At 42.6% G+C, this 15,158-nt stretch overlaps 1 protein-coding gene across 2 annotated transcripts in view; it reads left to right on the plus strand.

Moving 5' to 3' along the window:
* SPIDR (scaffold protein involved in DNA repair) overlaps window positions 1-15,158 on the plus strand; it is a 602,511-nt gene that overhangs the window by 522,135 nt on the left and 65,218 nt on the right. For both annotated transcript variants that reach the window (XM_030214124.1, XM_030214131.1), the window contains exons 13-14: window positions 12,731-12,874; window positions 12,996-13,052. In XM_030214124.1, the coding sequence (XP_030069984.1) occupies window positions 12,731-12,874; window positions 12,996-13,052 (201 nt within the window). The remainder of the gene's footprint in view (window positions 1-12,730; window positions 12,875-12,995; window positions 13,053-15,158) is intronic.

Consider the following 15,158-nt stretch of genomic DNA (forward strand, 5'->3'; position numbering starts at 1 on the left):
CCCCTTCACGGACCCGTTCTCGGAGAACGCCCATGGAGATAGGCGTTTGCGTTCGATTATGCCCCTCCACATCTATTATATTTGTAAATGTAATGTACATCGCACTGGACAAATGCTGTTTATAAAAGTAATTAAATGAAAATGAAACAATAGTATTAGTACTAGTACACTAACAGCAGTCTCCTATCTCCTTCCTGACTCTTCCCTCTGGCTATCCTCCTCCATCTCCAGACAAGATCCCACAGCAGGGATGCTGGTGGTTGTAGGTATTTCTTGTTAGTTCTGCTTGCTTTTGAAGCTAACTGTGCCTAGCTGAGTCATTTCCTCTCATGTTTTGGAGAATCTGATTAGCATTGCTTGGATCAGATACCTTGGGGCTGTTTACAGGTATATATTAGAGCAAGCATGAGTTAGACAAATGCATTCCTGTGGAATTTTAAAAGAGTACGGTTGATAATATAAACTGTACACAGTCTTGTTTAGATAATAAAGCTCATATTGACAAAATGTTTCTATTGTATGGGGTGATAGTTGTAGTACAAGAATCATTATTTAAATGTCACAGTAATGACCCTCATTTTATGGCTCTGATGGGAGACATGTTGTGGGAAGTTAATGTCATACTGATTTGCTTTGTAGCAGAATTTTTGGAAGAAAGGATAAAATAATGTCTATCTTCACTTCTAAAATTAGGGATTGTGGGGCAGGCCTATAACAGACTGTAACTCTGTGCTGTAGCACAACAGACTTATAGGAGTCAATTTTTAGCAGTAGCAACTGTCTTAATTTAAACATCAGCACTATTGTTTAAATTAATATGAATATACAGCACCCCTATTTGTATAGTCAATGGTACAGAATATACATATAATACCATGGCTATATGTTTAGTTTAAGACTGCTGTCCTACCAGCCTAACACAAAACTTTTCCAGATAGTGACTGGAAATCCACAGATAAGCAGTTTATACATTCACCAGCAGATAAAGAAAGGCATGACCCATCTAATATGTCCAGAGGATGCTAGGGTTATAACTGTCTGCCACTCCATGCAGGTTTCCCTCCAGTGCCATTGTTTTGGATTCTAACTGCGTCTTCCATGTAGTTTATCTCATCTCATCTTTGAAGTGCAAATGTTATGTCACTACTATTCTGAGCTTGAAGCTCTCATGCTTGGTCTCCATCTTCTTGGCATTGTTTTATCCCATACTGTTTTCAAGTTCCATTAGTGTGCTTTTCTATTTTTTTCTCTACCCACCTCTTCAGTGTGGGAAATCCAAGCATCCATCAACCTTTCCGTGAAAAGCTAATGTTACAGTTTCTCTGAGGAAAAGCAGGACATTGTATCTCACATTGTATCTTACATATTTATTTATTAGGATTTATTTACCACCTTTTTGAAGGAATTCACTCAAGGCGGTGTCAGTGGCATAGCCAGACCTGACATTTTGGGTGGGCCCAGAGCTAATATGGGTGGGCATTGTGTATAAAGGTAAGTAGCAGAAGCATAATAAAGTGGCCCTTTTACTACAGCTTAGCACCCCCCAATTTACATAGACATCACATGAACAATACTGGTGCCAGTAGGGCTCCCACGCCTGTTGGTCAGCATTTTACAGGACCAGGACACTGTACCAGTGACTTCACAGTGAGAATCCTGAAAGGTAACTTTAAAACCATACAAGAACGTAAGACCTTTGAAGTCAGAATGATTGAATATTTTAACACCCAACAGAAAGGACTTAACAAGGACCTGGGGTTCCTAGCCCATTATAAACCATAAAGCTGTATGTCTCTGTTGATCACCCCACCCCTCACCTATCCACACCCATCCAGTTAGAATATCAATGATATGCTTTGATGTCCCCATGCATACCTCCGACCCACCCCCATCCTCCCACCCTGTCAGACTGTCATAGTAATGCTTGAATGTTTTCACTTATATACACTGTCAGCTAGCACATTTGCTTATTTCCGATCTGACGAAGAAGGGCAACCTTCGAAAGCTAATCAAGAAATGTATTATGTCCAATAAAAAAGGTATCATCTTATTTTCTTTTCCATGTTTTATTTTGTTTGATTTCTATTGATAACCTAGTGTGTGCTAAAAATTAGCACACCCTAATGCTAGAGACACCCATAGGAATATAAAGGGTGTCTCTATTGTTAATGTGCGCTAAAAAACTAGCATGCCTACAGCACGGCTTAGTAAACAGGGCCCATAGATAGGCAAGGGGAGTTAGAAAGTAAGGTGATTAATTTAAAGAAAGGTGCACATGACGTCAGAGAGATAGTTAAATATTATAGCTAGGGTAGAAGTGGATAAACATGTGCAGTATGTGCAGCCTGTGTCACTCCTTGTGTGTGAGAGTGAGACTAACAAGTTAGGTGACATCATCTGACAGAGCCCCAGCATGGTTGCTGCCCAGCGTTCAAGGAAAAATCTTGAAGCCTTTGATGGCAACATACCGAGCATACACAGGTGCATTCCCCCTCATGAGCATGCGAGACCAGCAGTCTTATTTTGTCCACAGAGCGAAACAGTCATCTTAGTCAGCTCTCCACAGTGCTTCTTTTTCAACCTTTTGTGGTGCCTTCCAGTGGTACACAGGACTTTCTTCTTAATTTCTTCATTATTTTACTTCTTATTTCTTAGTTGTTTTCAGGCTGTTTGGGATTTTTTTTTTGTTTCAACTTCTTTGGCATTCTTGGGCTCTGAGCATCCAATCAGTACTCTCCCAGAATTTTTCTTTAAAATTCAGTCGTTGGGTTTCACTTTGGATGTTTTTGAACTGATGTCTCTTAAAACTCCCAGTGGCTTTAAGAAGTGTACTTGGTGCGGCAAAAAACTAAATACTGAGAAAACTAGATTTTTATTAATTGGTCATCCTCACAGAATCTGTCCTGACAAAGAGGTTACTGTTAATGGAATAAAATATAAACTGGAATCGCAGTTGTAAATCTTAGGGATTGTATTGGATAAGCATCTTTTGAACCACATGTAAAATTGGTAACCTTGAAGGTATACAGCTATGTGGAAATTGAAACGTATTAGATCTTGTTTTGAGGTCAACATCTATCGATTAATAGTACAGACATAGGAAATGGGACATCTGGACTATTGTAATATCATTTATATATGTTGTAGTATGTTGGTTCATCAGAGATTGCAAGGCCTGCAGAATATAGCAACATGCTTGATATTTAGAGTTTCAAGATTTGAGAGTGCTAAACCATTGCTATGTAAGTTACACTGGTTGCCAGTGGAGGCTCACTCAATTTTTAAGCCATGTTGTCTGGTGTTTTTGAATTTATGTGGTTGTGGTGTTTTTGATTTTATGTGGTTGAGCCCACAGTATATGTTGAATCTGATTATCATTTTTAAGAAGAATTATGCTGGTAACTGTAGACACTTTTTGTCACTTCAGTTTCCTTCGCCTCAGGGTATCATCTACAAATCTGAATTTGCATTTTTAGCAGCAAAGTGGTGGAATGGATTACCTTTAAAAATACGTTCCGAACCTAATTATAAGAGTTTTCAGAAAATGCTAAATTCCTGGTTGTTTCATAAATTTATGGTAATATAACCCATTTGTACTATCAAAGATGTGACTTTTTGTGATCTTTGACTTGTTCCTACTCATGGTTTTGTAAGCTGCTCTGATCTACGTTTTTGGTATGTGCAGCCTATAAACCGTTATTGCAATTGTAAAACCATTTCTGTGACTAGCAACCACAATTGGGAATTGCCATGCCAAGGACCTGACCACATAGCCTCTAGCTGTCATCTCTGTTCTAAAATGCAGAAGAAGACACGGAAAAGTAGAGAGACTCAGCACGAGAAACTTTTTGGCACTTCCAAGTGTGGTCTATCAACTATGACATCAGATGCAGCAGTTCCTATAGCTGGCGGAGCTGCATCAGACACTGGTGGTGCACTGGCATTGAAGAGGTCTCCTACTACCTCGACACTGAACACCGGTAGGACCCAATTGGACCGAACTGCATCAGCTCTGATGCCAAGGACTTGTCTGGATTCAACATTGACACCAGGGGGCCCTGATGTCATGCATTGGGCGAAGGTGAAGAAGCACCAACATCGATCTCCCTCAAAGCATGGTGCCTGGGGCTTCAGGTCATTGGCACTATGGAAGACAGTACCTTGCATTTTTTTTTCCTGTTTTACTGATGCCTCAGCAGAAGGGAAAGCTCAAGGATCGCCCCTCTTTGGCTTCTGGAGCGCTGACTCTTAAACAGGCTCCAGTTACAAGCTTCACGAAGCCTTCCCAGTTGGATTTAGGCATTTCTGCTGAAGTCTACAGGGTAGAGAAGAGCCCTAACCTGTAGAGTGACATCTCAGTCCATGAAACCCTTATTTTTTTCCAGGCCTGCAGAACATGCCAGAATTTATGTCAGGAGAGGTCCAAGGAAGCACCAGCCTCTGACCTGTACTAGTGGGGTAAATCTCTACAAGCACTTTGTCTGGGGTTTCATTGACTGATTCTGCTATGGAAGGTGGATCATCTTTTCCAGCTGAGGTCCTAGTGGCTACAACAAATTATATTTTTTCAATCTGGTGACGATCTGATTCTTTCAATAGAGGGGTCACCTATGGACATTGCTGTGCTGCAGCTGCTAGTGTTAACTTTAGAATTCATCTGGATGACAGTCGAATCCCTCCATAAGATGTGTTTATCATTTGTCTCTGCTTCTATGGCCAGTTCCTCTTGGATAAGGCTTTTAGGTTCTTGAGTTGTACTCCAGGAAAAGGTGAGTATTGAATTCGAGATTACTGTTTCCTAAATGAAAAATGTAGATAACCAAGTAATGCAAGATATTCATATATTGAATTGAAAGAATGGGGCTATGTTTCTGAACTTGAGATTTACATTTTCCAGCAATTAAATTAAGCCCAATACATGGCACTTTTAACAAAATACAGCTATCCAGATTCTTTCAAAAGCAAACAGTTTTGATCATAAGTACATAAGTGCATAAGTATTGTCATACTGGGAAAGACCAAAGGTCCATCAAGCCCAGCATCCTGTTACCGACAGAGGCCAATCCAGATCACAAATACCTGGCAAGATCCCAAAAAAGTACAAAACATTTTTATACTGACTGCTTATCCCAGAAATAGTGGATTTTCCCCAAGTCCATTTAATAACGGTCTATGGACTTTTTCTTTAGAAAGCCTTTTATAAACTCCGCTAAGCCTTTTCTACATTCTCTGGCAACGAATTCCAGAGTTTAATTACACGTTGAGTGAAGAAAATATTTCTCCGATTCGTTTTAAATTTGCTACGTTGTAGCTTCTCTTCTCTTTTTATTCGCTATCACTGGCTCCCCATTGCCTATCATTAATTTTTTTTTTTAATTTGTAAGAAGTCTTTATTGAAAACCAAAAGGTACAGGACATTGTGTATAAATATAAGAAGATAGCAAATCCATGACAATGCAACCTTGCAAAGCAGAGGGCATTTCAGCTGAGTTACCCGTCCACACTTCTGGCTACAATTGGTAAGCAGAAGAAACTTCAAAATTTTTCTTTTTTTGTAAATATATTTTCCAAAAAAACAGATGTTCATATTAGGAAAAGTACTGCACCCAAACTCCCCCCCCCCCCCAAAAAAAATACTAGACCCCACCCCTGCACTTTCCTCCCTTGTGTAAGTCCAGACCCTGAAGGGCAACCCAAACACCAGAAACAAAAAAGATAGGCAGCATTCAAGCTGATCAATGTTGTGTGAAAGGCTCCCAAAAAGTTCCCATTTGTGCAAGAGATGGTGTCTATTAGCCAATAGTCTCGCCATGTCACAGATATACCAAAGTTTATTAAGCCACTTAGTCAAGGGTGGCATTGTTTGTTGTTTTCAGTGCTCAGCCAAGGTGACTCGAGCAGCACACATAGCGTGGCGCACTAGTAGAGCTTGAGGTGGCTTAAGACCAGGCCCTTCTTGGGAAACAAGAAAAAGACTGGGGACCAAGGTATCTGGCAGCCCAGCCAGCACTGCAACCTGTCCTGAACCACCCTCCAAAAGGCCTGGGCCTTAATACAGGTTCACCATATATGACCCATGGTACCAGGCTCCCCGCATCCCCTCCAGCACTGTGCAGAAATGCCTGGGGAAATGTGTTGAAGATGTACAGGAGTAAGGTACCATCTGTACATAACTTTAATAGCTTTTTCCTGAAAAGGAACTGAAACAGAGACCTTCAACAAAGCTTTTCCAAGGAGCTCCACTCATCCTCACCTCAGTCAACCCCCAGGCCCAGCTCCTTCTGCCAGTTTGTATGGTGTAATGTGTAGAGTGGAGAGCAAACCTGAAGATAATAGTATAAGCAAGTAATCAGCCCACGGGTACTTTTAGAGTCCTCACAAAGATCTTCCAGGTAGGAGTCCTCTATTAGTATTTTAGAACAAATAGAAGTTGAGGTAAGAAAATGCATCAATTGTGTGTAGGCAAATCTATCTTGGGGCGGAGTACTCGTCCTGTAAGGTGGAAAAGGGAACCAGAGAGTCCTCATCAAAGAGCTGACCCCAGGTGTTAAGGCCAAGTAAAGCCCAGTAGTGAAAAGGGCTAGCGGTCAGACCGGGAAGGAACAGTGGATTAAAAGCTATAGGAGTAAGATGAGATAAAATCCAGTCTGAAGAAGCAAAAAAAAAATTCCAATAATACATAGTGGTAAGAATCGAAGGGCAGAGTTCCTCCCCCAAATGTGTGTATTTACTAGGAAGCCACATCAGAGCACCCAATGACCGTGGTCCAACAGAAGCTTGTTCCATATGTATCCATAGTTTGTGAGGAAGCGCCTGATAGCACTCCAAGGCTGCCCTGGCCTAAGCAGCCCGATTATACCAAAAAATATTTTGCACCCCCAACCCCCTCCTCCTATCTCTATAAAGGAAAGAGTGGGGCAATGTCGGTTGCTTTTTAGCCCTAATGAGGCAGAGAAACCGATCCTGTACGGGAATTGGAAGGATATGAAAAAGATATAAATGGCGAGGGACAGTGTTCATTTTAACAGTAGATATACGTCCAAACCAAGAGAGCTCCTAGCTCGCCCAGCGCTCTAAGTCTTGAAAAAGATTTTTGACCAAGTTGGGGTAGTTGGCAGAAAACAAGCCCGATAGAGAAGAAGTCAATAGAACCCCCAAATACCGGATGCCTTGAGAAATCCAGCGAAAGATTGCAGAGAATCCAGAAGCACCCTAGGTAAGAGGATCTTAAGGGCCTCTAACTTGAACCCAGAGACCACCGAATAACGCACTATGGCTCCATAAGATTGGGGAAAGATATAAAAGGACAAGAAAGTGAATGCAGGACATCACCAGCAAAGAGGGCCATTTTGTATTCCCTACCTGGTACAGTAATACCAGAAATATCGGGGTCTGAGCGTATCAAGACTGCAAAGTTCTCCATAACCATCGTAAACAGTATTGGAGAGAGAGGACACCCCCCCCCCCCCCCCCCCCCCCCCCCCCCCCCCGTCGAGTGTTTCCCCCATTAACATGAACGTAGGCCTTTGGAGAAGAATAAAAAGCATGGATCTACCCACAAAACCAAGGTCCCATTCCAATGCAGTCCATGACCTTATACATAAACTGCCAATTGACCCGATCAGAAGCCTTATTGGCGTCTAGACCAAGGAGATACATCGTGATCTGGTCCTGCTTAGCAAAATAAAGCAAATCTACCATTCGACATAGATTGTCCATTGCCTGCCGGTGGGCCACAAATCCCACCTAGTCAGGGTGAATTAGAGAGGGTAACACCTTGGCTAGTTGATTAACCAGAACCTTGGTAAGCAACTTGATTTCAGCATTGAGAACAGAGATGGGTCGATATGAGGCACACTCATTTCTGTCTTTGTGTGGTTTGGGGATGACAGCAATACATGGAAGGGGGCAGCTCCTCCCCCCCCCCCCCCCCCCGACCAAGCCTCATTTAGTTTTTCAGCCAAGCGAGGTGCTAGGTCTACTGCAAATTGTTTATAGAAATCATTTGGAAAGCCATCTAAGCCAGGTAGTTTGCCTATGGGGAGCTCCTTAATGGCTAACTGGACCTCTTTCGGCATAACAGGGCAATCTAAGTCTTTTCACTGTTCGTCAGTGAGAGATGGAAGATGACATGAGGACAGGTAAGCGTGTATAGCGTATGGGCTAATGGTAGAGTCCTGGCAATAAAGAGTTTGATAGAAGTCCTGAAAATGGCGCTGAATTGAGGATGATTTTGTGAGTAGATTCCCGTGTTCATCTTTCAAGCTAAGAATAGATCACTCTGCTCTCTGTGCGTGAAGCTTTAAAGCCAACATCCACCCTGATTTATTTGTATATTCATAATGGCGCACTATCTGATGCAACTAAACAAATCTCAGTTGCTCAGAGTAAATGTCATCTAATTGAAGTTTGGCCGCGTGTAACTCCCGAAGAGTGGCAGCTGATCTTGTGACAAGATTCTAGTCTGGGAATGTCAAGACAGTGAGATAGTTGAACCCTCTGTTGGCAAGAACGTCAACTAGCCTGCTGCAAGAAGTATCCCCTCGACACTGCCTTCAGGGCATCTCATATAATACTGAGGGAGGGGCCTGAGTGAAGATTGAGATCTAAGTATTCTTTCAAGATGTCCTGATAGCCCTGCACTATCTCATCATCCTGCAATTGTAAGGTATTTAAAGTTCAGTGCTGGTCTTTCTCCTCCTCCTGAAGAGAAAGAAGGGAGACCCAGACAGGTGCGTGATCTGAAGGAGTTATACACCCAATATCAGAGTGCAGAGCCCCCACCTCAAGTATAGTCATGACTCCAAGGGTGAGAAAGCCTCCTGGGATCATATAAGCCCAGTGTACAAGACAGATTTTTAAAGGCCTCAGAAATGTGATAGATCCATCCACAACTCCAGAAAGATCCAAATTGGGGTTAAGAGTAGCATTAAAGTCCTCCCCTAGGATTAGCTTACCCGTCAATAAAGGAGACAGAGCTTTTTGTAGCCTGGAGTAAAATACTTCTTGGTGTTCATTTGGGGCATAAGCAACGGCCAAAGTCACTTCAACCTGGCCCAGAAGAAGGTGAAGAAACAAGAAACGTTCCTCTGGATCACATTTAGTGTTAAGGATCTGTACCTTCAAAGAAGAGTGTAACAGGATGGCAACCCCACATCTCTCTTATGCCCCATGGCCATGGAAGCATGGTAAACATGAGGAAAGTGAGGATAAGCCAGGAGCCCCTCATGAGAACGTCGAAGGGCGTCTCTTGTACAAACACAACTTGTGGTTTTAGGTGGAGCAACTCTTTAAAAGGCCTTTGTCTTTGCTGAGGCGTATTCAAGCATTTCACATTATAAGAAAGTGTTTTTAAATCAACATTCATAGTAAACAACTGGCAAAAGCAAAATTGTACATATCCATAATAAAGCCCTCCAAATCTGGACAAGTAATGAAACAGTAACATCTTCCCCATTCCTCTTCCCACTAACGCATCCAGACCCCCACCCCCAACTGATTGCCCCCATTTATACAACATACACCAAACAGCAGACCTACCAGGTCCCCTGAGTGAGAAGTAAAAGAATTAACCCACTGCACTGAACGAACCCAGTACTACCCACCCCCCAACCCACACACATGCAGACCCAAAGTCTAATACAGTTATCCACTAACACATTCGTGCATCATCTACACTACTTTTCAGCCACTTCAAATAAGACTCACATACAATATACTCAAAAACCCACTGTCTCTTCACTTCCTAGCTTGCAGGAAATAGTGAATATCTTTGGCTCAAATAGAGAGCGAAGTCATGGAGGTGCAGTGGAACCGGAAGAAGCTGAAGATTTCTTGGATTGCATTGGAACCCTGCTCCACTTATGTATTTTGGCACAGGTAGCTGGAGTGATAGTGCTAGGTGGCGCATTAGTAGTTACCAGGCCTGCCATATGCAGAAGCTTCCAGGCAGCAGCGAGCAAATGGACCCAGTGCTGCCAGAGAAGCAGAGGGAAAAGGGGAAACCTCAACAGTAGACAATTTTTTCTAAGATAAGATGTCAAGTACAGGCTTCATAAGCTTTCATTGCGACAGGGTAAATTGTGACAAGTCCTGATAGACGGAAATCTTGGATTCTTTGTTATCCAGGGAAGAAACCCGACGAGCCCGCTGGAGAATGCAATCTTTATCATCAAACTTAGCAAAATGTACTATAAGATCTCTAGGCTTGTTATCTTGCTACTGCCCAAGAGAGCGGTGTGCCCTTTCTATGTTCATAGAGTTAACAACATCCTCTGATTCCAGCAGCTTAGAACATAGCGTGCACACTATTACCGCCACGTCCTCTGTCGCCCCCCCTCAGGGACCCCCCCAAAAATGCAAGTTCTTTCTCTGCCCTCTGTTTTCAATGTTGTCCAGTTTATAAAGAAAATTTGTATGCTTCATTACTAAGTCCTTGATCTGTGAGGTATGTGTCTCCAGGTATGTTCATTGAGCTTGAGTTCTATATCTTCCACCCGCCTGTCCAGCTCACGGAGGTCTGCACTCAGGGATGCCATGTGTTCCAAGGTCTCCTCCTTGGACATCTTGATCTCTGCCTGAATGCCAGTCAGACATTGCTTCAGTTCTTTGGAGAGACCTCTCTTCGCTGGGTAAGAGCATGCATCTGCTAGAGATAATGCGGAGTCAGAGGGTGAGCTGCAACTTGCCCTGAGGAGCGTTTGCCGTCTTTTTTCGTAAAAGAAAGGGTTTTACTCATGATAACAATACTCAGTCCTTACCGGGCATCAAATATAGAGCTTGCTATCCACAGACGGCTTTGCTGGGCATTGTATGCAAAGCAGCCACATGGTCCTCACTTCATACCTTCACCTCTGCTTATAGTATGGTGTTGTCCTCAATCAAAGAAGATATGTTAAGTCCAGAAGTACTGACTAATCTGTTTTTGTGATATGAACAACTCACACATCTTCATCTGTTGAGCGAGACACTGGACAAATTTCTTAGAAAACTAAGTGACTCTGAACTTGGATGTCATTTATTTGTGTGCCTGTTTATATCCTGCTTAGTGAGAGAAGAAAGCAAAGTTGCTTATCTGTAACAGATGTTTTTCATAGTAGGATTATCAGGCGCACAGTCCCTCCCACCTCCCTGAGAGTTGCATTACATCTTGAGCTATGAAACTAACATAGAGGACTTGGAAGACTGCTGTGCAAGGGAAAAGACCACATATGCTGTGAACTTTATGCAGAGCTCTGTGCACTAGGAGAGCTAGGAACCCACATACATAGGTTGGCTGAATGCGCTTAAATGGATTTACAGCCTCCTAAAATTACACACATAAATTCATAATGTACTTTAATCTGGCTACATACTAAAGGTGTTCCTGGGGGACTTGGGGAACCTGTTAGATACTGATACATGTAAACTTCATTTAAAAGTGTAATCCCCTGTTAGGTTGGGATTATTGAGAGAGTAAGTCCCTGTGGAGAGTCACTTGGGGGAGTGACTGGGAGGACCCTGGGTGGGAGGAGGCCCAGCCCAAGGGGGGTAGTTTTGAAATAAAATGCAGAGAAATAGTGCCCCGAGACAGAAGAGTAATGGGGGGATATGGAAGGAGATAAAACTAAGTGTTTGCCCTTTAGAGAGGTCTTTGGTTGTGCGATGGTCCACCGACCTGGAGAAGTAAAGGGGAATCCTAAACAGGAGAAGTGTGGTCATTGGTTGTAAAGGGAAGTTATGGCTCAGCAAAGCAGCAACTGTGGAGGAGGACAGATACGGGTGGGCAGAGGAGAGACCCAGCACGGCAGCATGGGATCAGAGCCAGGCAGTGCCCATCCAAAGGCCAGGGTGAGCCATCGCAAAGGTCACCTTAGAGGGAGGTCAGACTGTAGGGGGTCTGGACCTGAGAATAGGAGAGGAGCACAGCCTTTGGGACACTGTTCTCTGGGATAGGCATGGACAGGAGTCTGTAAAAAGTGTAAATAGTCCTGCTGAAAAGCCTCTGTACATAGGTACAAGGAAGGAGAATACAGGAGTTTTCCTTGGGGAATACCAGAAGGAGTGTAGTTTTAACAGACTTGCCTTAAATGTTGGAGAGTTGATACTGGTTGGATGTTCCTGATGCTGTGGAGTTGAAGAATAAACAGTTTGAGTTTTTCAGAAATTGCTGACTCCAGAGTATTTTTGGACTTGAAAAAATATAAAGTCTTCCAAACCTGGCTGAACTAACAGCCAGCCTTGTTTTCTACAGTTTGCTTTGAAGTTGATTTTTTGGGTTCCTGGGGGAGAAGAGGGTAATCCCACCCGCTAACGCTTCTTTCCCCAGGTGGATGCACCAAGCGCCAATCTAGTAAGGGATTGACAGAGACTGCCCTCAGGAGGCTTCAACCAGGTCAAACCCTGAATCCATGAGCACCCAGGTCAGGGGTGTTACAAAAATATACAAGTAATCTTATGCCATCATGAGATGCATGTGTATTTGAACATAATTTATGTGGGTACCTTCCATTTGAATATCAAACAAGTTTACTACTAATATGAAGTGCAGCTAGGTGCACTCCTGAAAATATATCCCTTAAATAATTAGAGTCTGTAAATAATGAGAAAGTAGGATTTCTCCAGAATAGTCGCATTTATTTTTAATAGAGGATATGGTTCATGTCATACACACAAGCCATTATTTAAGTCAGGAAGAGCATATTAAATTATCCACTGGTCCTATATGAATGATTTTTTTCTTTTCTAACAGGTAAAGATGACTCTTCCTCCTCCCAGCTTCTGCTATATACTTGCTGCTCATTCAGATCAGGGTCAAGTAGATGTCACTGAGGCATCACAGTTATCTGACCTCTATTTACCCCCAGTGATTCACCACCTCAAGGAGATCCTTCAGGTAGCTCTTTCTCTGCTAAGGCAGCCTCTCGTCTGTATCTAATACTCTCTTCTGATTTGAAATGTATCTATTGCATATGGAATTTTGTGGGTTTTAAAAAAATTCTTTGATTGCATTTCAGGTTGTTGACTTAAGTCATCGCTGCAGCTTTTGTGCAACTGTTTTATATAAAAAACAGGTAACAGTTTCTACTTTTACTTTACCCCCTGTATGTTCTGACATGGTGATTGCATTTGTCTTTCTCAGGCAGGTTAAGTGAGGGTAATAAGAACTTTGTTTTGCCTGTAGAAAATTGGTTGGGCAAAGGTGCAGCATAAGATCTGTAATGCTAGTATTACATTACATTCCTTTATTCCCAAGATCCCAGGAGCTGATATTCAGGATAACAGGTTAATAACTTATCTGGTTTCCTTTAACAGGATATTCAAAAACTTAACCAGCTGAAGGGCATGTTTATTAAAGTATACTAAGCAGTTAGAATGGGATTTAGTGCACGCTGTTAGTATAGGCCCATGGTAATGGCTATCGTGTGGTAAAATTTTCCACACCAACTGCTTAGAGCAGTATGGAGCGGGTTATGGGTGAAGATCAGACATAGATAGTGCTTGCAGTTAATACACAGTAAATTTCATACATTGTCACTGCTGTAAATAGCAAGGGCACAGCACCCAGGACTTCTGATTGACACATGTTCTATAAAGGAAGGTAGGTATCTTTCTTTCATAGAATATTAGTGTAATCATTTGTGTAGGCATGTATGTTCTTAGACGCACAGTCATAGAGCTGGTGTAAATGTGTGTGCTTATGTTCTGAAGCTTTGCATGTAATTTACAGTATTCTGTAACTTTGCACTCATCTACGCTCTGCCTAAATACCTCCCATGTGTATGCCCATCTACAAACTATGTTCTATTGGAAATACGCACAATGTTATAGAATAGCACTTAGGTGGCATATGATTTTTGCACATTTATGGTGCTTAAATATAGACGCCCACGTTATAGAAATACCTTGCTATTGCCTGTTCAGGAGGAGGTCTTAAGTGCATCATGTAACCCATGTTAGAAACATAGAAAAATGAAGGCAGATAAAGACCATATGGCCTATCCACTCTGCCCATCCATGCCATCTACTACCACATAAGTACATAAGTAGTGCCATACTGGGAAAGACCAAAGGTCCATCTAGCCCAGCATCCTGTCACCGACAGTGGCCAATCCAGGTCAAGGGCACCTGGCACGCTCCCCAAACGTAAAAACATTCCAGACAAGTTATACCTAAAAATGCGGAATTTTTCCAAGTCCATTTAATAGTGGTCTATGGACTTGTCCTTTAGGAATCTATCTAACCCCTTTTTAAACTCCGTCAAGCTAACCGCCCGTACCACGTTCTCCGGCAACGAATTCCAGAGTCTAATTACACGTTGGGTGAAGAAAAATTTTCTCCGATTCGTTTTAAATTTACCACACTAGCTTCAACTCATGCCCTCTAGTCCTAGTATTTTTGGATAGCGTGAACAGTCGCTTCACATCCACCCGATCCATTCCACTCATTATTTTATACACTTCTATCATATCTCCCCTCAGCCGTCTCTTCTCCAAGCTGAAAAGCCCTAGCCTTCTCAGCCTCTCTTCATAGGAAAGTCGTCCCATCCCCACTATCATTTTCGTCGCCCTTCGCTGTACCTTTTCCAATTCTACTATATCTTTTTTGAGATACGGAGACCAGTACTGAACACAATACTCCAGGTGCGGTCGCACCATGGAGCGATACAACGGCATTATAACATCCGCACACCTGGACTCCATACCCTTCCTAATAACACCCAACATTCTATTCGCTTTCCTAGCCGCAGCAGCACACTGAGCAGAAGGTTTCAGCGTATCATCGACGACGACACCCAGATCCCTTTCTTGATCCGTAACTCCTAACGCGGAACCTTGCAAGACGTAGCTATAATTCGGGTTCCTCTTACCCACATGCATCACTTTGCACTTGTCAACATTGAACTTCATCTGCCACTTGCACGCCCATTCTCCCAGTCTCACAAGGTCCTCTCTTAGAGATCCTATGTACTTATTCCAAGCTTTTTTGAATTCTGATACAGTTTTTGTCTTCACTTCCTCCACCAGAAGGCTGTTCCACAAATTCATTTATTTATTACATTTGTACCCCGCGCTTTCCCACACAATGCAGGCTCAATGCGGCTTACATAGTAATTTGAAATACAAAGTTAAGAATAGAATTTTCAATAAAACAGTAGTAAAACAACGTAAAGTCGGGCT

Source organism: Microcaecilia unicolor, chromosome 1, assembly GCF_901765095.1.
Source record: "Microcaecilia unicolor chromosome 1, aMicUni1.1, whole genome shotgun sequence".
Lineage (NCBI taxonomy): Eukaryota > Metazoa > Chordata > Amphibia > Gymnophiona > Siphonopidae > Microcaecilia > Microcaecilia unicolor.